The following is a 21651-nucleotide window of genomic DNA, read 5'->3' as shown; positions in this document are numbered from 1 at the left end:
GGAACTCACTGCCCTGACCCTCCTGTGCAGGGCAGCCACAGAATTCTCAATACTGACAGTACTGTATAAAATGGATATTTTATATATTTAGTGTATATTTGCTATTGGGATTCAAAATAAATTAAATAAACTTATAGAATACCTGCATTTGTGTAATCGATCCCATGGCAGCTCACGGCAAAACATTCGGAGGTTGTAACAAAGCACCTTCCTGACTCTTCCCTGGATACTTCCTCTGGTCTTCCTTTTCTCACATCTACATACCTTGCAGATCATTTATCCCTGCTCTTCTGCACAAAGTTAAAAATCCAGTACTGTATTTGAAGCAGTTATGGGAAATGGCACAGACTAGTTGTAGAAGAAAATACTGCAGAGAAATGAATCATTTCCCCATCTCAAGCCTTTTACCACCTTCCTAAACACATTACACAATAAACATCAAGTCTAATATCTGATTTTTTTTCATCTGCTTGGTCTCCTTGTATTTCATATTTTGTTAACACCACTAAGCTGTTGAGACCCAAAGCCATGTGCAGAGGGGAGGGAGGGCACACCAGGGGGGGCTTTCATTGAGGAACAATTTTTGCAAGCAGAAATTCTGTACATCGCTTCAAGGCAGAATAAAAACAAAACACTAAACAAAACACAAACCCCTGAATCTGAAGATCACCAAGAATCCTTCCATTCCTGCCTTCTGCAGACGTTTCTAAGGAGTGCATTTCCTAGCAAATACCAACCTTAACAGGCCACCTGCCTTAGAGTACCACAAAACCAGCTCCTAACCCCAGAGAGACAAGGCTTTGGCAACAACCACCAACTGTGCAAGGAGAAAGTGAGCGTTTGAAATAAATGCCCTCTCTTATCTAGCTAAAAAATTGAAATCCTTAATGCCCCACAAAAGGTTCACTGCTTACAAAGTTTACTATCAAAGAAGCAAATAAAGGATGAGGCAGAAAATTTGTAGGTAACCAGAGACTAACCAAGAGCCAGAAAGGATCTGAGTGACTTCCACAGGAAAAGAGTGGCCAAGTAGCAACATGGCAGCAAAAGTAAATCCTAAAGAAGGTGAAGAAGGAAAAACAGATGAAAATTTCCAAATTTTTATTTACTTTGTAGAGCACTGAGTTAATGGTTTTCACCTTGAATAAGTGGGACTTCAGTCAAATCTTCAGTTGAAAGCACAAAGAGCAAGTACAATGAAAGTAAATAGAATAGATAAGAGAAAAATCATTACATTTATATGGATTTCTGGTTTAAATGTATTCTTAGACAGTCATGCTATACTAGTTACATCATTTCAGCAATGACAGCACAAACAGAAAAAGTGGTTCAAATTCTGTAGTTTTACTGAAAGAATAAGCCCACAGTGTCACATAGTGCATTATTCTACACTAATTCAATAACAAGGCTTAAAAACAACAGAGAAAGTAAACAAATCCTTATCTAATTGGGGTTTATGCAACAACAGGAACCTGTAACCAAGTGCTTTCTAAACCTGTGAATCCTTTACAGTCACTCTTTTAAGAGCTTCACCCAATTTTAGGTCCACTGCTGAAGTCCCAGGATAAGGAGAAAACTTTGGGAAAATGCAGCAAAGTGCCGAGAGGTAGAAGACCACATAGTCTTGACCTTATCCTTCCAAATCCTCAAAAACTCTCCACCCTTCTCACTCTTTCCTTTTCATGTGCCTTCGGACTGAGAAACACTTCCTAAGTCAGCATCCATGGATACAGATAACATTCATCCAAGGAACTGCAACACTACTTTGAAGATACTACTCCTGCCCTCACACTTAATAAATCATCTCCAAAGGATTTGATCAACTGCTCAGCTTTGCACCATCCTCAGGGCAAATTCAGCCAGCTTGGAAGTTTAAAAACCTTCATCTGTGACTTAAAGTACATTGGCAATTCCGCATTTCAGCAGGGAAGTATCAAGTGGTTCATCTTAACTGTCTCCTGTAGGAATAATTTTCAAAGAAAAACAGTAATTTCTTATATCCCATCATAAACTGATAGGATGTCTGTCACTTATGAGGAAAAAAATTATGTTCAGTGCCCCTCCACTATTTTTAGCTATCACTCTTCAGTTGGTATTTGTGGGTAATAATAACTAATAATTTACACCCCTTGCACCTTTGGCATCCTTTAGCATAGACCCACGTGGGTGTCACAATGACACACAAACACTGCAATATAAAATGCACCTTGCAGAGTCCCAGCAGTGGTTTCTGAACATGGACAGCAAAGCAATTAACAGAAGAGTAATTAACTAATGATAACACACTGGAGTTCAATGGTCTTTCCACAGAACAAGGCACTTCAGTATCAGCAGATGGGGAGAAACTCTCAAGAAATCAACTCCACCTTTACATCCTCCACAAATGTTACAGGAAGAGGAAAGAAGGAGAAAAAGAGATTTGTTATAAACCCTTCTAACAGTCTTCTCTCATTACTTACTCCTAGTACAAGCAACTACATTCCTCTAATAAAAAAGAATTAGTATTTATTCCTTCTAAGCTTTTAAAATTTGAATGGGCTTCTCTCTTCTGAAAACCTGCCAGGTCCCTACAGGACAGTGAACAAATCTGACCAGAGGATGGCAGCCTGTTGTTACCAATAGAAGGGAAAGGCATCCTAAAGAATAATTAACAGACTGTTACTGCACAGTGAGAGCCCACCAAACACCACTAATACCAGTTTGAGTACTGAAGTACTATTTGAGCACTTCTAAACACTGATTTCTATGTCTTGTTCTACACCACTAATTTACCAAGGGATTAATTAATCTGATCTTTTCAAGTCTTCTCCCTCTCTCTTTGCTCAATATCAACATACTTAATGCAGTACCTCAAACACAGCAACACAAGGAATAATGCAGCATTAGAAGACATAAAACAGCAAACCTAATAAGGTACAGAAAGTTTAAAAAATAGAAGATACTATTAAATCATGATTTTAACATACACCATCAGTTGTGGCAAGCACATACCATGTAAATCAAAACATACATTAAATAAAACAGGATTTCTTTCATATTCACATTGAAAAGCCAAACAAACCAAACCAAAACTTTGACACATCACACCACTTTAGTTTGAGATGTTTGACCTGAAAGAAAGACATTTAGAGAGAATAATTTTGTAAATACACCTATGCCATGCAGCCCTCAATCACCCATCACAAAATCCGATTCCACCAATTCCATAAGTTTGATAGATGGGTTCAGAATCAACTGGTTGTCCACACACTAATGAATGAAATCTACAGATTATTTAATTGCTTTCTCTTGCTGCTGAACAAGTTAAAGAAGGTGAAAAACTGGTTTTTTTGTTTCCTTTTCCCAGTATTACCAGCGCATTTCTCCTCTGCCCAGCGCAAGGCCCGCAGGAATGCAGTGTACCAGTGTACCAGGCAAACTGAATCCAAGTGCCCACCACGCCCTGGAGGACAGGGCAGGTCACCCTCAGAGAGTTCACTGATGACACAGAGGTGGAAGGGGTGGGGACAGGACCCTCTGGGGTTGTGCTGCTGGAGAAGTGGGCAGGAGGAGCTCAAGCAAAGAGAAGCCAAAGTCCTGTACCCAGGGAGGAATAACCCCAGGCGCTAGTGAATGCTGGAGGGCTGGAAAGCAGCTTTGCAGGGAAGGACTTGGGGGTCCTGGGGGACAAGCTGAACGTGAGCCAGCAACGTGTCCTTGTGGCAAGACAGCCAAGGCTATCCTGGGCTGCTTTAGAAGGATAAGGACAACCTCTTCATTCCCAGTGTTGCTGTCCCTAAGTTATTCCATGAACAAATGCTGGATTCCTACGGATTTGAGTCGTACGAGCCTCAGGTTGCTCCAGCTGGTCTCTACCTCACACCAAACCGCTGCCAAGAGGTTACTCAACAGCTCTGCTCCCTCTTCCCATCTGGCTGCTCACTCCAAGCAGGAGGGTTTGTAACTGCCCCTTCCTCAGCTGAAGGACCTCTCTGGAGCACTCTCCTCTGCCCAGCTGCTATTTTTCACAAGTTAATAACAAGGACATAAATATTTCCCTCTATACTGTGTCAAATTCAGTTATAATTGGTAGCGAGGATTAAAAAATATCAAGCGAAATAAGTGGCAAAAAAAAGGGATTCCTTTCTTTAAGAAAGCAAGAAGGGAAAGTCTAGCTATTTTAAACATAGCAGAAACTGCAAAAATGAGCATCCCATCAGGAATTCCTGCACCTGCATTTCCCAAAAGTGAGGAAAATTACTCAGACTAGACCACTAGAAAAAAGCTTATAAGCTAAGATATGTAGATTTTTAACCATTCATATTGGTTTGCTAAAGTGGCAAAACATTTCAGCCACCTAAACCAGACTATGAACAACAAATCTAATATAACTTCACTGTTAAGCAATTTTTACATAATTTAATGTAATTTCAAAAAGCATTTACTTATGTCCCAGGAAGCAATTGCTGTTATCTCTGGAAGACAGCAATTCCCAACATTAAATTATATACAATATTCATTCAAATCCCAGTTAAAAATATTTATCCAGAAAAACTACAGCACAGCACAACAAGCAAAAGAAACCAAACAGAAATTAATATTTTCATTTCATTTTGATCAGAATTTAACAGCAACATGATAATAAAGGCAATAGTTAACAAAGAATAATGAAACCATGTTCTGAAGCCTATGTTTTCCTCAATGTTTAGAATTTAACATTGTTTTTTGGGTTTGTGTTGGGACTTTTTTCCCCCCCTCCTTTCTGGGGAGACTAGAGGCTTGAGAACAAAGCTGCTAATAGAAAACATATGGAAAAGTCCTGGAGTAAATGAAAATCTGACTCTAATTCCAAATGCCACGTATCACATACCACTGCCTAAGTTATCTGCTAAGATAAATGCAAGATTTACCCTCCATACTTGATGAATCATGTGAAATGGAAGACAATGTTAAGTATTAAACAAACAGAAAGGCTTTCAGGATATTTAAAAGACTTCCAAAAGTAATCAATATTTTGAACTGAGCCGGGATGTTTCTCAAAGCTCGTGTGAGCCAGTAAAAGATTGGCTCAACAGGACGTGCTGCCAACAGACAGACTTGCTGCAGCTTTTCCTATAAAACATGAACAGTCCAAGTGAACAATGTGAGTCTGGGTTTAACCATTGTGCTGCTGTGACTGCAGGGGGCACAACACCCAGCCAGGCTTCCCTGGGCACCAACACGTTTTCTGACTCAAATTCTTGCCCAGGAGAAACCTGAAGCTGATCAGATTTCTGGCCCAGCAGGGCTGTGGACACAGCTTTGATGAGAATCTCACACATTTGCACACACAGCTGAGTCTTGCCACGAACTCCCTGTGCAGCAGCAGGGAATTCCACAAGCCTGGATGCACCAGAGCAGCCCCATGTACACAGAGCCCTCAGCCCAGGCTCATTGCACTGGTACCTCCCACCACCTCCACCAAGGTTTCTGTCAGAGTCAGGGGGGCAACACTGAAATTCATCTTCTCCCTCCACAATGACATTTGCAGGAACTGTTATGGAGTTACATTCTCTGCTAAGAATGGAAAAAATCTCCGGCTGACAGGTTGCCAAAGGATGTAAAATTTCCAGAGGGACAGAGTGGGAGCGAGACACGGCCACAAGAACGGACTTGCCTCTTAATTCTTCAGTTTGTGGTATTTCCAAGAGCTTTTTAGATATAAAGACCAATGAAAATATTTTCCTTTCAGAAATGCTCTTTACATAACACATTAACTCCTGTTAACTGGAGTTCTTTTCCAGTTGTGGAAAAGAAAACCGGGCTGCCATTCTAAAAGATACTATTTTACCAAAATTTATGTCCTATTTAGGGCACCAAGAAGATCCAGACACCATATTCTTCTTCTTCTGTCAGTTCTATCTGTTCAGGAACAGACTGAACAAGTGACTCACAGATCAGTCAAAGGGCCTAATTTTTTAGCATGAAGAAAGCAAAGAAACCACTTATGTATTAACCTCATGAGAAGATGCTTAAATTCAGGGAGTGATATAATAATCCAGTATTCTGCAACAACAATAAAAGCAACATTTCTCCAGCAGCAATACTGTGATGCAAGGTAATTATTACTTGCTCAAGAAAAAGCTGGTGTTTAATAGCTAGAAATTAATAATTTCATTAAAGCCTACTTGGCTTTTTGGAATGCATATTTTTAATTTATGTTTTAAGCTAATACATACAATTTCCATTTAGATGTTACCCTCCTTTAAATTATTATTTCTAATATTTCATTTTCTCAAATACTACATTTCACAGGGCAAAAAAGAACTTTTATTTAACTCCATTTATAAAATTGCTAACATAGAAAAAGAAAGTCAAATAACTTCCAGAAATAGAGCAACAGTAAATGTCAGTACAACAGTATACTTCGACCCCATATTCCATAACTGCATGATGCTGTTCTTTAACAGCAACCAGCAGAGCCTTCATGTAGTATGATAAGGTTTGAAATAGAACAATCAACTTTTAGAAGTTATGTTCTGTGCAAACACCTACCTAAACTGGTAGCAAATATGTTTTCCCCGACACACTCTGCTCCCATTTAGAGGCCTGTAAATCTGGCACATTTAACGTGAAGATAAAGTCTGTTGTGATGCTGTGCAGAAGAAAACATACTTAAAACCTCACACTGCCACAGCTATAAAGCAACATGCCAAGAGACCCCTTATTTGTCATGTCAGCACTACAGTTAACAATTAGCATTTACAAACTCACAATCTTTTATTTCGGCAAAGTAGAAAATAAGTCTGATCTAAACTCAGCCTTCAACATCCTTCTAACTTCTTCCATCCAACAGATGAAAAGAAGAAAAAAGTAGTTACTCTTTATAAAAACCTTGTACTGTTATTGATGATAAAAAGTCACAAGCACAGTGAGTATTTCAAAAATAGAAAATGTTTCTTACCATACTAACTACAAAGCTTTGTGCTGTGTCCCTTGAGCTCGTCCCATTGGAGCACACGTGTGTAAGGCAATATTTTGTGACTCCTGTTTCAGGAATGCTTTGCCTTAGCAACTCTGTGCATTGTGGCTGAACACTTGTGCTCAGCACAGAGAGGGTAATGTATGTATGCTTCCCACAGTTCCCTCCCAAAATCAGAATGCACAGGAACCTGAGAAGAGGAGAAAATGCGAGCATGGAAAACACATCTGTTAGATGTGCAATTGCTTCATAAACTAACTGCTCTGTCTTTCTGAAAGTACTTTTCCACTCAGACATTTCACTGTGGGTGAACCAGTATCCAGTTCACCCATTACCCCTCCTGAACACCTACCCCAGTCCCCTCTCTGGGGCTGCTTTCGTGACACACAGACTCATTCAGAGGTTTCAGCACCAAGGGAAGTGTTTGGCAGAGATGTGAAGGGAGTTCTGGACAGCTGTCCTGCAGTCATATGGAGTACTGACATTTCAAAGGCAGCCACTCTATCAGCTCAACTTTGCTAAAGTTTAATCTAATCACTCAAAGCACTGGTTTCATGCCATCCCCTCACTAAGATCCAGTTAGGATTTTTTTAATAATTGATTTTTTTAAAACAAAAGCATTATGGATGTTTATATTCTGGCTACAAATAGTTGCAGGCATTAACTCCACTCTTCAAAAAGTCATAGGACAAGGCAAAAGAAAGTGTCAGAAGCAGGACAAGGACAAGGCAACAAGGACACTGTCTTACCACAGAAGATCTGTAACTAGTGCCAAGATCAACTCCCCTTTCTGAATGAAATGACAAGTAACAGGCTGCCCAGAGAAGCTGTGGCTGTCCCATCCCTGAAAGTGTTGGATGGGGCTTGGAGCAACCTGGGCTAGTGGAAGGTGTCCCTGCCCATGGCAGGGGGTGGAATGAGATGGTCTGTAAGGTCCCTTCCAGCCCAAAGCATTCTGTGATTCTGTGAATGCTGATTCAAGTGTGAACCAACCTCAGGTCCTCACCATAAGACCTTTGAAGGATCTCAGAACAGAAGAAGCAGAAGACTTCCAGCCACAGTGACTGAATGAAAATGAGACCCTCTCTCAGCTCTGTCAAGGAAATGCTGTGACTTACAAATTATTCAGATCATAGAGAAATGCATCTCACTTGATTAACTGCCATAAATCAAAAGACATTTATTTTACACATCAGGCAGAATACAAGTGCATGGACAAGCATCTCTCCCATAACACTGTTACTATAAAATAAAATCCAAACAAAATGGAGATAAAAATGGAGAGTAACTGAAGGAGATACTTTTTTCCTTATAGGACAATATGCCAGGGTACCAATGACTGACACCTGGAGTTTCTGTGAAAGTCTCCAAGTCACAGACTGCAGAAATAACGGACTGCAGGCCGTAAATGCAATGCTGGCTGTGGTACTAAAAGGTCTTGTGCTAAAAGGAGAGGGTTTATTCTTTATAAGAAAGATAGGATATTAAAAATGAAGAACCAGTTTAGGGCTGATGCCCAGTTTCCAGACTATTGGACAGAGTTGAAAGGCTGCCTGGCAAAATCCTCTGCACCACCAGGCTGGACAGTTGTATTTGTTTGACCATTTCTAGAGCAATAGATATTTAAGAAAAGAAACACATTCTATAGTCAGTGTAAAAGCAAGGACCTTCACTCTTAAACACACTCAAAAGAGCAAATAGGAAGCACTTTCCATCACGTACAAGGGGAAAATCTCTGCTAATGCAAAACATTTTCCTAAGCATGATCCTTCAGGAATTCTTTGGCAAATAACTTAGACAACTACTCCTCAACCTTGCCTGAAAGTGCCTAAAAAAAACCCTTATAAGCATGTGATTTGCAGACTGGATACAAACCTGGGAACAATCTGAAGTTGCAGGCACATTTTCCTGTTCTTTTACCAAAACTGCAGATAGTCCTTAGCTATGAATGGATGAAATAGGGTGATGAATAAGGTATTGATATAAACTGTTATGGTAGAGTAGAATTCACATTATCTCTTTTAGGCATCTCTCAGCTTAGGGCACTGAAGGCAGCAGTTCTGTTTGAAAGGAGTAGAAGTGCCTGTTTTGGAACAGACATTCAGCTGTGTTGCCTTCCTCACTTTCCTCCCTTACAAAACACAATGTTCCTTTAATTTTATTTACAGTATTTATTAGTGAGTGCAAGACACCTGCCACATACTATAAGCATTTATATAATTTTATATAGAGCACAAATCAGGCAAAATAAAGGCTCTGTTAAAGTTTGAGGCCCAACTGCTTATGCTGCCTCAAGAAAATGAATATATCTGCACCAGTGAAGAGTTGCAAGAACAGGCAGACATTCCCATATTATATTGGTGTAATCAGTGATACACAATCTCCAGTTCAGCAGAACCCCATGAGGGACGAAAATACAGCCCAAAGTCATCTGTCTTGGAACAGCCAAAACAGGCAGTATAAAAATACAAAGTATAAAGCAAAGCATATTTATTAAACAAGCTATTCCATTACTAAAAATATAAGTGTCAGCTGACAACAGTGACTCTCCTCAGCAGAGATTTTCAGGGTATTTTAGAGTAACCAGACACTACTTGCAACAGATAATATTGCTTACATGAATTTTAAACTTATTATTCCAGTATTGATTGTTTATGATACTGTGTTAGGAGAAACATTATATGCTGAGGACTATTTAAATGCCTCTGCTCTAGAAAGTAAAATCCATCTATTTAAAAAAAAGCAACCCTTCCCAGTAGTATTAATAATATTATTGTAATACTACTATTTCAGTATTACAATCTTCTAAGGTTTCTAACACAGCAATGCGTTCAGAAAAATGTTACAACCCTCCTCTTCTGTCAGTCTCTCCAAATCAATTACTGTAAATTGATACTGTCATTGCAAAAAACCTCACACTCACCCTTCCATTCAGAAAGTTTCAGTATTACAAGCCTGAACGTGCCAGGAGACTTGATACTCTGCTTTTGCAATGCCAATTGCTCATTGCACGTGTTCATGCAGATGTTTAAACAGCCATTTAATGAGATCAGGGCTCCCTAAAGTATTGCTTCTGGATGCTTCTAGTACATTCAGCTCTAAAAATACAGTGTATTACTGTTCATTAGCAGAAGTTACTCAACAACTGCCAATGGGATTATATTAATTCCCATGGTACAAGGTCAATAAGCTCAACTGTTTGCAGTTGCTCAACATGTTCTTCCCAGGAGCTCTTAGCAAAACAGAGCAAAAGGCTTAAAACGGGCTGCACAAGAAGTGAGTTGCCAGAGTTTTGACCTTGAAATACCACCTACTAAATGGGGAATTAAGAGAGACCACACACCAAGGTTCAGGTCAGAGGCAACAGCAAAGCCCCACACATGGCACAGCTCTGCCTTCCTTTGCTCTTTTAAACAGATTAGTTCTTGTCTCAGCTCTGCTGGACTACTGATATGATTTGATGGCCCCTTTTCCATAACCTTTTCCTTTAAAAACACATATTCACACAGGGACACGCTCCTGGAATGGCTTTCCACTGAAGAACAGACTAACATGAAGCCTGGAAGGATTGTTCTTAACTGAGGGCTCTGGCTGGGCTGGAGCCCCTGCAGGAGCAAGCAGCTGAGTATCTTGATTTGCTGAGCTCTGCACTGCAGTCACTGGATTTTCAGATCCTGCTCAGGAGAAATAAATCCAGCAGCCACTATTCAGTTCCCACTCAGTTACTTCTGGTGATGGCAAGGACAAGAAGTGCCTTTGCAAACCACCTACAGGACTCACAGAGGTTGCAGGTGGTCTGACAGCATTTGGGGATTGCCAGTTAACACCTAGAAACTAGGATGCAACAAGCTTCTGTGCCTACAGCCCGACCTTGAAGGGCAGCCCAGGAGATGACACGAGCCTCAGGCTGTTTCCTATTTCAGAAACCCACAGGCTTTACAGGGAACCAAATTACAATTCACAGTTCCTCATTATATTTGACTTTTCTGCAGTGCAATCACTCAGAACAAACCAACATTACCAATTCTTATCTAAAACAGAACTCCTACCGAGTTGTCAACTGAGGATTTAAAAGTTTTGAGCTCGAGGCTTTTCTTCAGATATTTGATAGTGGAGAATTACCTCTGCTGAAGAACTTCCTAATTCTAGCAAAATTATGTGTACAAAACAGTCCTCAGGTCTAATTTCAGCAGCTTGGCTTCATTTGAGTTCCTTTAATTCTCTATAAACAAGATGCATCTTTTTTTTTTTTTTCCTCCTTTCTCTAGGCTTCATACAGTAAGTTTGGGAGGGAAAGGAAAAAACTTCACCAAGAAAAACCCAACAAACATAAAAACTCCCTAAGAATTTAAACCAGTGAATATAAGGAAAAGGCCAAGTAGTGTAATTCATACCTTCTTATTATCAGGGCTAGTCTCATTCACCTCAGTGTCACTGGTGATCTTCTCTACCTTATTCTATGAATATTTGGCTAAAATTTGGCAATCTCAAATGTGTTAGGTTGACTGTACTCAACTAGCTAAACTAACCTAAATTCACTAAATACTAGAACAGACCTCTTCCTTATGCCTTCAGTCCTGAAACAAACCTGAAGCCGCTGTCAAGTCTCCTAAACTGAATGCAGTTAATGGAGATGGCAAAATTCTAAAGATTTTAATCTATTAAAAGGATCCATCCAAGTTTGGCTTAAGACAAGAAATGAGCTTGAAGGCAACCCTGACTGCTACACTAACAGACATCCGGCTCTGCATCACAACTGCATTAAAAAGTTCACAAATTCAATGGTAAAAATAAGTCTCTATGAAATATGTTCTGAAACTAGAAACCAAAATATTGAAAATTTAAAAAAATTTCAGTCTTTGAAACAAAATGTCTTATATGAATGATGCTAAATTTAACCCTCTCATTATCCTCCTTGTAAGGAAATTCCTACCACACCTCAAATGAAACCCAAGATCAAACCACACAGCTTGACCAAGATCACAAAGTATAGACTTGTTTGTCTCCAAGACAGCTCAGGCAACAAAACAGGAACTGAACCTTAATATATCCCATGGCCAGAGCTGCACCATCTTCTGCAGCTCAAAGTGCTTTAAATCAAGAGCTTTACCACAGTTTCTCAAAAGGACAGACTCTCCTTCACTGCCACCAGGGATTTTTAAATGCACCATGAGATTTTAACTCTCTTAACACCTGAAGAGCCTTTTGGACACAATCAGTACTAGGAAACAATAAGAAAAATATCAGGTATGGAATTAAAAGTTTTATCTTCAGATAAAATGGTTTTAAATTTTACATATATTTTGTTTAGAACTGTTAATAGAACAAAGCTTCCAAGAATCTGTAACATGCTTTTTGTCTTGTGCTTAAAAAAATACCCAAAGTTTGTAGCAGCCAATAACATTTTACTAACTGGGCATAACAAACTTGGTGGGTTTTCTAATTGCTTGTTATGAATGTATTCTAATTATTTCAAAAATTACTCTTTTTTTAGTATTCCTTGAGGTTAATGGTACAATGTAGCCATTCAACTATTTATGGTACTGTTAATCAAGGATTATGGAGCTTTAATTTCTCTCTTTCAACCTCTCTCTTGTATTTTGTATTCTCTACATAAATACATGACTGCTTTAGTTTAGTTCCAGTATTGCCAACTCCTACAATAGTATTTTGGGCATGACTTCTGGTTCTTTTCTTTATATCCCAAATTTTAGAATCATGTAAGATTTATCTTCTTAAACATGTTCCTGTTCTCAGTGTTAAAGAAGAAACTTGAAAAGGTCGAGCAAATCAGAGTCACAAAGCTCAAAGTCAAAAAAAGAAACTTAGTATTGCATTATTTTTTAAAACATGATACCTCTAAGGCACTTTTTAAGAAACATCTTTAAGAACTAGATTCTTTCTTTTGAATAGGTTTGGAAATAATTTAATTATTCTACTAAACAAAAAACATAATTAAATGCTTTGGATAAATCAAACACTGAATCCACTTCACACCAAACCTGCCCATTTTCTCCATTTTTTTGCATATATCACAGTTATTTAAGTATCATACAGCAGCAAAGGCAGATAACTGTGCCTTTTTTCTTTTTAATTCCTCTTAAAAGGTATGAAAAATATTTTTCTTGAGTAAAATGGTTTTTGTCTCATGTCACACTTGCCCTTTTCGTAAGATTTATGCTCTCTCTACACAACTTAGCAAAAAAGATGTTGGAAACTCCCTGTGAATCCTTAACTTTACCACCACCACTCTGACAGCACTGCATAGCACAAGTCCTTTGCAGGAAGGAGACAGGACATATAGATTGGGGAGAGAAAAATGGAAGATGTTTCTTTATAAGAGCTCTTCTATGGCACATGTTTCCCCTCAACTTTGGTAAGGTTATAATTTTTTTTACTGTTTCTTAACTTCACCCTCAGAGGACAAACCCTTTGCAGAACTGAATCACTGCAGCTGAACTGATGAACTAATAACCTCTGTAATCATTTTTGAAGTCTTATTCTCTCTCTTTTTTTTTTTAATGGGAACTGGTAACACTGAAAGAATCTTGCAAATTATTGTGATTTTAACAAAAGGACAAATTGCTTCACAGCCTTATGACACAGCATCTACAGCAACTGATGATGTGGCACAAAGCACTTTTTTTTTTATTTTACTGGCAAATCAGAAGAGGGGCCAAGGCTGTTATTTTGTGTTGCCTTCCCACAAGGCTCCTCACCACAAAATATGGCTTAGACAGATCTTTTGTTCCTCCAGCTGCGCTGGGCTAAGTCTCAGATGATTTCACCAGCACAATAACTTGCTGCCCTCTACAACTTCAACTTCACCGACTTCCAAAGAGTAAGTTTTCTTGGTAAGCAGGAATAAAATGAACTGATTGTGTTATTTTTTCAGTAAGGATTGATTCGTGCATGTTCTATAATTTGTAGCCTAAACTGCTTACAAATACAGTTACTAAGCTCTGAGTTCGTTACAGATGGTAGAGAATTGTGCTTTTCAGACTTTCTGTTTTCAGCTCTAAGTATGTGGTTTATCATATTGAGTGCATCTGACTTGCATCTCCTGTTATGAAGTTTCCCCTGACATGACTGTTTTAAGGTTAAGTTCTTAGAAATATCTCCTGAAGTGTTATTATCTCAGTGCTCTGAGAAGTGACCTGCAAGACTGGCAGGACAGTTACTATTCGAGTACACACTATTCTAGTATTTATCAAATATACTCTCCGATAGCCAAGGCACAAAGAATTCCCCCCAAATACCAGTTTCTTCACAAATCCACTGGGAGATTTTGGTACCTATTATTTTTCCTTCCATCTGACATGATGGTAGTTCTCTTTACACCATCCACATGGTGAGTGGATCAATCCACAAAGGTCTAAGAAAGGGTTTTCCCAAATTGAGCAGACTTTCATTAGTTGTTCCTCCTGGTTTCTTAGGACAACTGTGGCACTGAGAACCAAAATTATTAATTGGAAATTTTGTGACATGCAGTAAAAACGCTGAGAGGATGGAACTGGAAGGTGAAGCTCAAGTTCTGGACTGCAACTGAAGAAGGGGGTCACAGGAGTCAAAAGGAAACCAAGAGTGTGAAATGGGCACGGGGGACAGATTGTGGAAGGGTCTGTTCACAAAACCAGAATGGAGTTATAGGATTCAGAGACAGATTTTACCAATGGAGATATCAACAGGACTGATGAGAACATGAGATATTCTCCTGATATGCTCTGCCTGAAATCCAACACCCAGTGAATTGCTCCTGCAGCACAGTATTGCTTCTCAGCCCAGCAAGTGCCTGCACAGTTTGTCAGCATTCACAGTGTGTGCAGTGGGAGGCTGCTCTCTGTGCTTTTGTTGGGTGCTCAGATGAGCTCAGACATCTGATGATGCCACAGGGATATGGAGCCCCTGGCTTTGCTAGAGACCTGCCTACAACAGGGTTCCAAACAACTGACTCCACTCAAACCTGTTTTTAAGGTTTTAATCAGTTATGAAATTTGATTGCAGGAGCACTCAAGTACAAAGTTAAAAATGCAAGTTTGACCGTGACACAGGATTCCACACAGCCTTTGGCACACACAGGCTCTGGGTCACACCAGATTACAAGGATATATTAATACCACAAGTTTGTTACTACTTTTTTTTTTCTTAGAACTCTCTCTCTCTTGTTCAATTCATAGAATACATCATGCATTAGGCAATGACCACTAGGAATCATAGGAAATTAGAATTTTTAAGTCTCACCTCCTTTGTTACTGACAGTGTTCAGTAACCAAATATTAAGAGTATCAAGAAAACAGAGTCCCTTGAAAAAGAAACATGGATGTCATTATACAAACCCCTGAGAATATCTGCTTTCCTCTCTCTGCCTCAGGGTTCTGGTCCTATACTGAGCAAAGTCTCTCAAACTTTTCCATGGTTTATGTGCTTTGACCTGCAATATTACATTTTGACTCATCTGCTGTTTAGGTTGAACAGCCTGACATGACTCACAGCTGCTTATTCTGCCAAATAACAGGGTTCCTCTGACTGCATAAAGTGCTCTACAATGTTAGTCTGGCTTTGCAAAATGATTTGTCTTTCACAGCATCAGGGTTTCACCTCAGAAGGGTACTTTGAAGGCCAAGTACTTCACATCTATAGAGAACATAGGATTAGAGAAGCTCAGGGAGACTATGAAGATTTTTTGTGATGTGCAGACAATGGTTGAAGTGTATTGGATTTAACTAAGTTATGGGAATGGAAAAACCCCATTTTTATCATTATTAACACACAGTACTAAGTCAGCCATATTTTGTGGAAAATAATAGAAAAACAACATAAAATGCCACAGAACATACAATCCCCGAAGCCACATAAATTTCTATTTTACATAATATACAATATTTCCAATCTATTTCAATGTTCTCTTTATAGAAACAATCCTGGGATTACCTCACCTTAGTCCAGGACATATATTTTTAACAAAAATAACTTTGTTTAAAAACAAAAACAATAGACAGAAGCCATGGTTTGGATGCTTAGTAAGACAAGCAGTTTCTTCACAAGGAAGGTAGTACAGCACTACCTTGGGTTATTTAGAGAGATGCTGGAATTCCACCCCTGAAGATCTTCAAGAGAAAGTCGAGGCTGATCTAATCTACTGCTGGAGATGGAAACACTTGAGCAGCAAGTGGCTGCCCCATCCCTGGGAGTGTCCAAGGCCAGGTTGGACGGGGCTTGGAGCAACCTGGGCTAGTGGAAGGTGTCCCTGCCCATGGCAGGGGCTGGAATGAGATGGGCTTTAAGGTCCCTTCCACCCTAAACCATTCCATGACTGTGATTCTACGAAGTCACTTCCAAACACTTGTGTGACATTGGCTATGCACCAGAGTGAGGATAACAAATGTGTTTACAAAAATGTGTCTAATTAGGGTATTATGTGTAATGGGGTATAATTAGGGTACCTACAAATATCTACAAATATAGGTGTATAATTAGGGTACCTATGTGTTTCTAAAGGTCTGAGGAAGAAAGTTACTCAGGAATTCCATCTGCACTCATTTAAAACTGAGTTATAGGGCTGATGCTTAACCCACTGTCCAAAACAAACCTCAGTTACACCACTTCATAAAAAACCCTTCTGGAACTCTGCAGTAAATTAAAGTGAGACAGGAGTGAAGACTGGGATTGTTTAACACTCCCAACTGGTGTCCTGCAGTACCAGGCACAGGACATGTAGAAAGCTGTCCCTTGTCTGAAGTCAGACCAGAAAACTTCTTTTTACTTCAAGTACAATGAATTTGGAATTTGTTTATGCTTTTTTTTCTTGAAAGGTACAGATCAAAATTTGTTTTTGTGAATAATGGCACTGACAGCGTTGCCAAAGAAATGCACTGTTCTACTTACTTCATTACGTATTGCTGCTTTTAAAAAGTTAAACTTACACGTAATTTACTTTATGACTATCTAAAACTTAATTTTCCTTCTCATCAACAGGTCACAACATATGAATTTAAATATGGGGATTCTGAGCCAATCGATCTTTCACCTCCTCTGGGCTGCTCTGGTCGTTTGTCAGTACGAAGATTATGATTTCGAGGATGACTATGAGGAGCCAGACCATCAAACTCCATATTATTTTAACCCGAACACACAAGCTGAAGTTCCTCGCTTTCCTTTCCCAGTTGAGTGTGCCAGGGAATGTTTTTGCCCACCAGCTTTCCCCTTGTCCATGTACTGTGACCATCGGAAACTGAAGACAATACCAAATATCCCCAGTCACGTCCAACAGCTTTACCTGCAGAACAACGACATTGAAGCTGTGCCTGCAGCACCATTCACTAATGTCACCTTTGTGAGGGAAATCAACCTCAGCTACAACAAAATTAAATTCCATATGATTGACCAGGGGGTTTTTGCCAAACTTTCAAGCTTAGTGCAGCTTTATTTGCAACATAATGAGTTAGAAGAGTTTCCATTCCCACTGCCCAGCTCTCTAGAGAGACTCCTCCTTGGCTTCAATAAGATTTCCCGGTTACCTGGGGATGCACTGGAAGGGTTACCCAACATCACCACGCTGGACCTTTGCAGTAACTTACTTGGTGACTCAGTACTCAAAGACCGACCCTTTTCCAACATGAAAAATCTAATGCAGCTCAACTTAGGCAACAACAAGTTACAGACTTTGCCTCCTGGTCTGCCGTCATCACTTGTGCATCTCTCTCTTGAAAATAACTCCATTTCTTATATTCCAGAAAACTATTTCCACAGACTTCCCAAAATCATTGCTCTGAGAATGTCCCACAATAACCTGCAGAACATTCCACGCAACACCTTTAACCTACCCAACCTCCTGGAACTTCAGCTTGGACACAACAAACTGAAAGAAGTATTCTATATTCCAAGAAGTTTGCAGCACTTGTATATTGAAGGCAATGAAATTGAAAGTACGTTGATGGATACAATTCTTTAAAAGCAGAAAACTTAGCGGATTTTGGCACTGGTTGTGGGAGGAATGCAGGGAGAATATCATCCCATCTTCTTCAGGATGCATTGTAAACACATCCTCAGTCATTTGAGACCAAACTGGTGAAATTAGAGAGGATTTGATTTTTCAGTTTACCCCTAATTTGCAATTCCTTGTAAAATTTAATACCAGTTTTTCATAGAAGAAGCTAAAAACTTTTTGAAAATTGCTTCTGATGTGGCAACTGATAAAAACATACAGACAAAAGGAATTCCAAAAACATTTCATTCACATAAAATACTAATTACAAACTGTAGTGGTAGTCATATTTTTTCTTTTTTTACTCCACAACCTTACACTCTGTAAACCCCCAAACTGCCATCCCTGCCATTTACAAAACTGATTTAAAATGCAAAAATGATATTACTGCGCAAAAAATATTTTCCACTTTCAATTTCAAAACGCGAGTTTCGCTTTTGCAATAGGTCTTAAATTTCTGCATTTTAATTAAGATTTTTCACTCCCTTGCAGACATAAACGTTACTTTGATGTGCCCAACTCTGGACCCACTGAACATCCACCAGCTGACCTACATCCGCGTGGACCAGAACAAGCTGACGAGCCCAATCAGCAGCTATGCCTTCTTCTGCTTCCCCCTCATCAGAACCATCTACTATGGAGAACAAAATGTGACTCTCAACAAGCCAAGCCGGCTCAGGACACCGGTGTTCCGGCGGTTCTTAACCCCAGAGGAATACCAGGAAGCAGAAGACAATCATGAAACGCACAGTCAAGACACCGAAGAAGATCACGAAGCAGAAGACAACAACTACTTCTACCCTTACTTTCACTGAAGGAATTGTTCATGAGTGTACAGGGAAAGTTTTCCTTAGTTGGGGGTCATTCATAGCCACTCTAGAACAACTGGATAGTCTGGGATGTTTAATATAGATGTGTGGAGGTTGGATTTAGTGTAGGGAAGTGTCCTCTTATTGGCGTAGTAAAAACCAGAACAGCAGGAACAAAGAGCGTCAGACAAAGTCTGATACACACCTGGGTTGATGGTGAGCTCACCCTTGGGTGAGCAGCCTAAGCTGAAGAAAACTGACCTGAAAAAGCTTCTGTGTTCTGAACTGCAAAATGCCTAAAACACACATCAATGTCACACTCTGTAGGAACAAACAGTTAAGGGCAAAAATCCTCCCAGCTCTGCATCCTACTGCTGAGAGCAAAGGAAAACAGACGCACTAGGGAGCAGGACAGGAGGGTAAGGTCACAAGAATACTTCCACAAGGTTCCTCCACATCCTCCAGAAATACAGATGTTTCTTCTTCCAGTTTCTAACTGGGCAAGAAAATCAATCTTTGAGGTTTGATTTTTTGAGAAAAATCAAACCTTCCCCATTCTATGTTTTAAGTGTCCTGACAAGGTGTATTATAATATTTACTTCTCTGTCTGTACCTCAACTATCACAATCTTTCAAATGATATTTCTGCTTATTAGTAACATAGGCAATACACAACCTTTCATCACACTCTTAGAATCTAGGGAGGAGTATGAGTATGAGTATTAACACAACTGAACCATTAGCATTTACATTTTACCTGTGCTTTAGCCCGTGCTACTTCAGAACACATATAAAACTGTAATATAATCTCTTTATTAGAATTGTTAGTCAGGTAGAACAGGCACAAATAGAAGCATTCCAGGTTTTCTGAACTAATATTTTAGACTGTCCCTCTGCAAAGTTAATAGCAGTGAGCTACATTCTGCTTCAAAGTAGAATTAAAACTGCTTTAAGTAACCTGAAATACTGTATAATCCTTGAGCTATGTAGATTTTTTTGGTGTCTTATGCCTAGAGACAGATCCAAATAACTACAGGGTAAGATAACACTATAGAGCACTTTATTGCTTTTTTTTTTTCTTCTTCATTTTTCAGCACTTTTTCCCCATTAAAGCTTTGTTACCTGTGAGGGAGAATCACCATTTTCAACAGGAAAAAAAAAAGAATGCAAGCAAAAGATCCATACTACCAATTTTACACTGTACTTTAAGTATATGAAAACTCGAAAAGCTACAAAAAGTATGTGAGCAGATTTGTACTGGTGTTTCTAGAAAGTTACACACAGCTTTGTTTTTTTTTCTCTTACAATGCCAGTTGTTTTTTGAAGCCCACCTTCATATATTTTGGTTTCTGATGAAACAATTTTTAAGAAAATGAAAATACCTAGTGACACATTTTTTAACATAGAGATTCATTGTAAGCCCATGAATATAACCTTGTCTTCCTCTTTCTTAAAACATGTTTATTAACATTTATCAACAACAAGGAACATATGCATACTCATTAAAATACGTACAAATTTAGATATATTTATAACTTTATAGCTTTATCAATATAAACATGGAGTATATGAACCTTAGGGAACCTTTCAGCTATTTCAAGTTTTAAGTGAATGGTGCACAAAATGCAGGCTAAAATAGAGGCTTTTTTGAAAGGTTTGCTCAGCTTTAAAAAAAGGACACTACCCTCCTATAGTATGAATATTATATCTTCTATCACAAACTTCCTGCCTTTTAAAATCATCTCTCAAGCGAAGCTTAGCTTTAGTTTTAAAGTAGAATTAAAGATATGAACTTTGCAGCAACTAGTTATATACATTTTTTAAAGTCAAACTGACAGTTATTGAAAGCTTTAGAGTTTATGACATTTAACTCATTTGAGTCTTATTATATTTAACTCCTTCAAATGGCACATGAAAATTGTATTACATAAACAACCATTATAACTCACTTTTCTTTCAATTAATATTATCATCTCTCATCTGTGGCAAATAGGACACTGTTCTTCCAGAAGGATTTTAGGCTGATTATGGAACTAAAGACTTGCCAGCTTTGGAGAAACACGAATTCCTAATAAAGAACAGAATTCATGGATATTGAGCTGAATACAGTTTGCTCTGGTAAGACTGGGAATGGCTTCTGTAAAAGCCATGATGCTGTGTGCCCTTGCAAATCTCTTGGAGTTCTCTGAAGGAATCATGAAGGACGTGGAAAAGGGAGATCCTGGTCCAAACTGCCTATAAAAATTTCTGAGAGGTTTTTAAGGAAGAATAAACGGTCAGTTCTTACTGTGGAGGGATCCCACTGGTGGGAGCTTTGCTGGAATTTATTCAGTTTAAAACACTTGCAAGAGATGGACAAACCAGGCTGAGCAGGGAGGTTACGAGCGCTAAGGATTGCTGAATGACTGCAACAAGACCTTGGGATGCTAAAACAGCCAATGAAACTCATCACTGTTAAATGAGAGGTGATATCCAAGGAAAAGATGGAAGTGTGACCTCATTGCCACCACTCAGGAGCAAGACTCAAGTAGTTCAGTAGGTGGTTCAATGAAAAACACTGGTTTGGTACCCAGCAGCAAACTCAAATGTAGAGTAACTAGAGAGAAAGAGAAAACAAGAGACATCAAGGCACCACTATAAATCTGTGATTCACCCAGACATTAATCAAATTATTGATTTCCAAACCCTCAGGTAGTTGGTGTAATTACATATGGCAAGATTAGAAAAGGATCTGAGAAAGGTAATGAGGCCACAAAAGGAATGGCTTCTATCTAAACAGCATAGAAGGCACTCACCAGCTCAGCAAAGAAATTCCTAAGAGGAGCTGCAGAAGATCCCCACAAAATTAGGAGCTGCACAGACAGCATGGATCCAGGGCTCAGCTGCTCCGGGACAGGGGCAAGGAGCCATCAAGGGATA

At 39.2% G+C, this 21651-nt stretch overlaps 2 protein-coding genes across 5 annotated transcripts in view; one reads left to right on the top strand and one right to left on the bottom strand.

Annotated features, from left to right (window-relative positions):
* CENPP (centromere protein P) overlaps nt 1-21651 on the bottom strand; it is a 129226-nt gene that overhangs the window by 74916 nt on the left and 32659 nt on the right. The gene's annotated exons all lie outside the window — the stretch shown is intronic.
* OMD (osteomodulin) lies at nt 13699-19998 on the top strand. The gene is made up of 3 exons (XM_027640591.1): nt 13699-13781; nt 16916-17865; nt 18417-19998. The coding sequence occupies exons 2-3, from the start codon at nt 16926-16928 to the stop codon at nt 18737-18739; spliced, it is 1263 nt and encodes a 420-aa protein (XP_027496392.1). The 5' UTR covers nt 13699-13781; nt 16916-16925; the 3' UTR covers nt 18740-19998.

The sequence above is a fragment of the Corapipo altera genome, unplaced genomic scaffold, assembly GCF_003945725.1.
Source record: "Corapipo altera isolate COAL_440 unplaced genomic scaffold, ASM394572v1 55, whole genome shotgun sequence".
Lineage (NCBI taxonomy): Eukaryota > Metazoa > Chordata > Aves > Passeriformes > Pipridae > Corapipo > Corapipo altera.
Note: the sequence above shows the minus strand (reverse complement) of the source record. Positions and strands in the feature narration are given on the sequence as shown.

Excerpts from the sequence above, each read along its gene's own strand:
- OMD (XM_027640591.1), top strand. The coding sequence starts at position 16,926 with ATGAATTTAAATATGGGGATTCTGAGCCAATCGATCTTTCACCTCCTC. Across the intron at positions 17,866-18,416 it reads TGAAGGCAATGAAATTGAAA|ACATAAACGTTACTTTGATG; the intron begins GTACGTTGATGG and ends ACTCCCTTGCAG.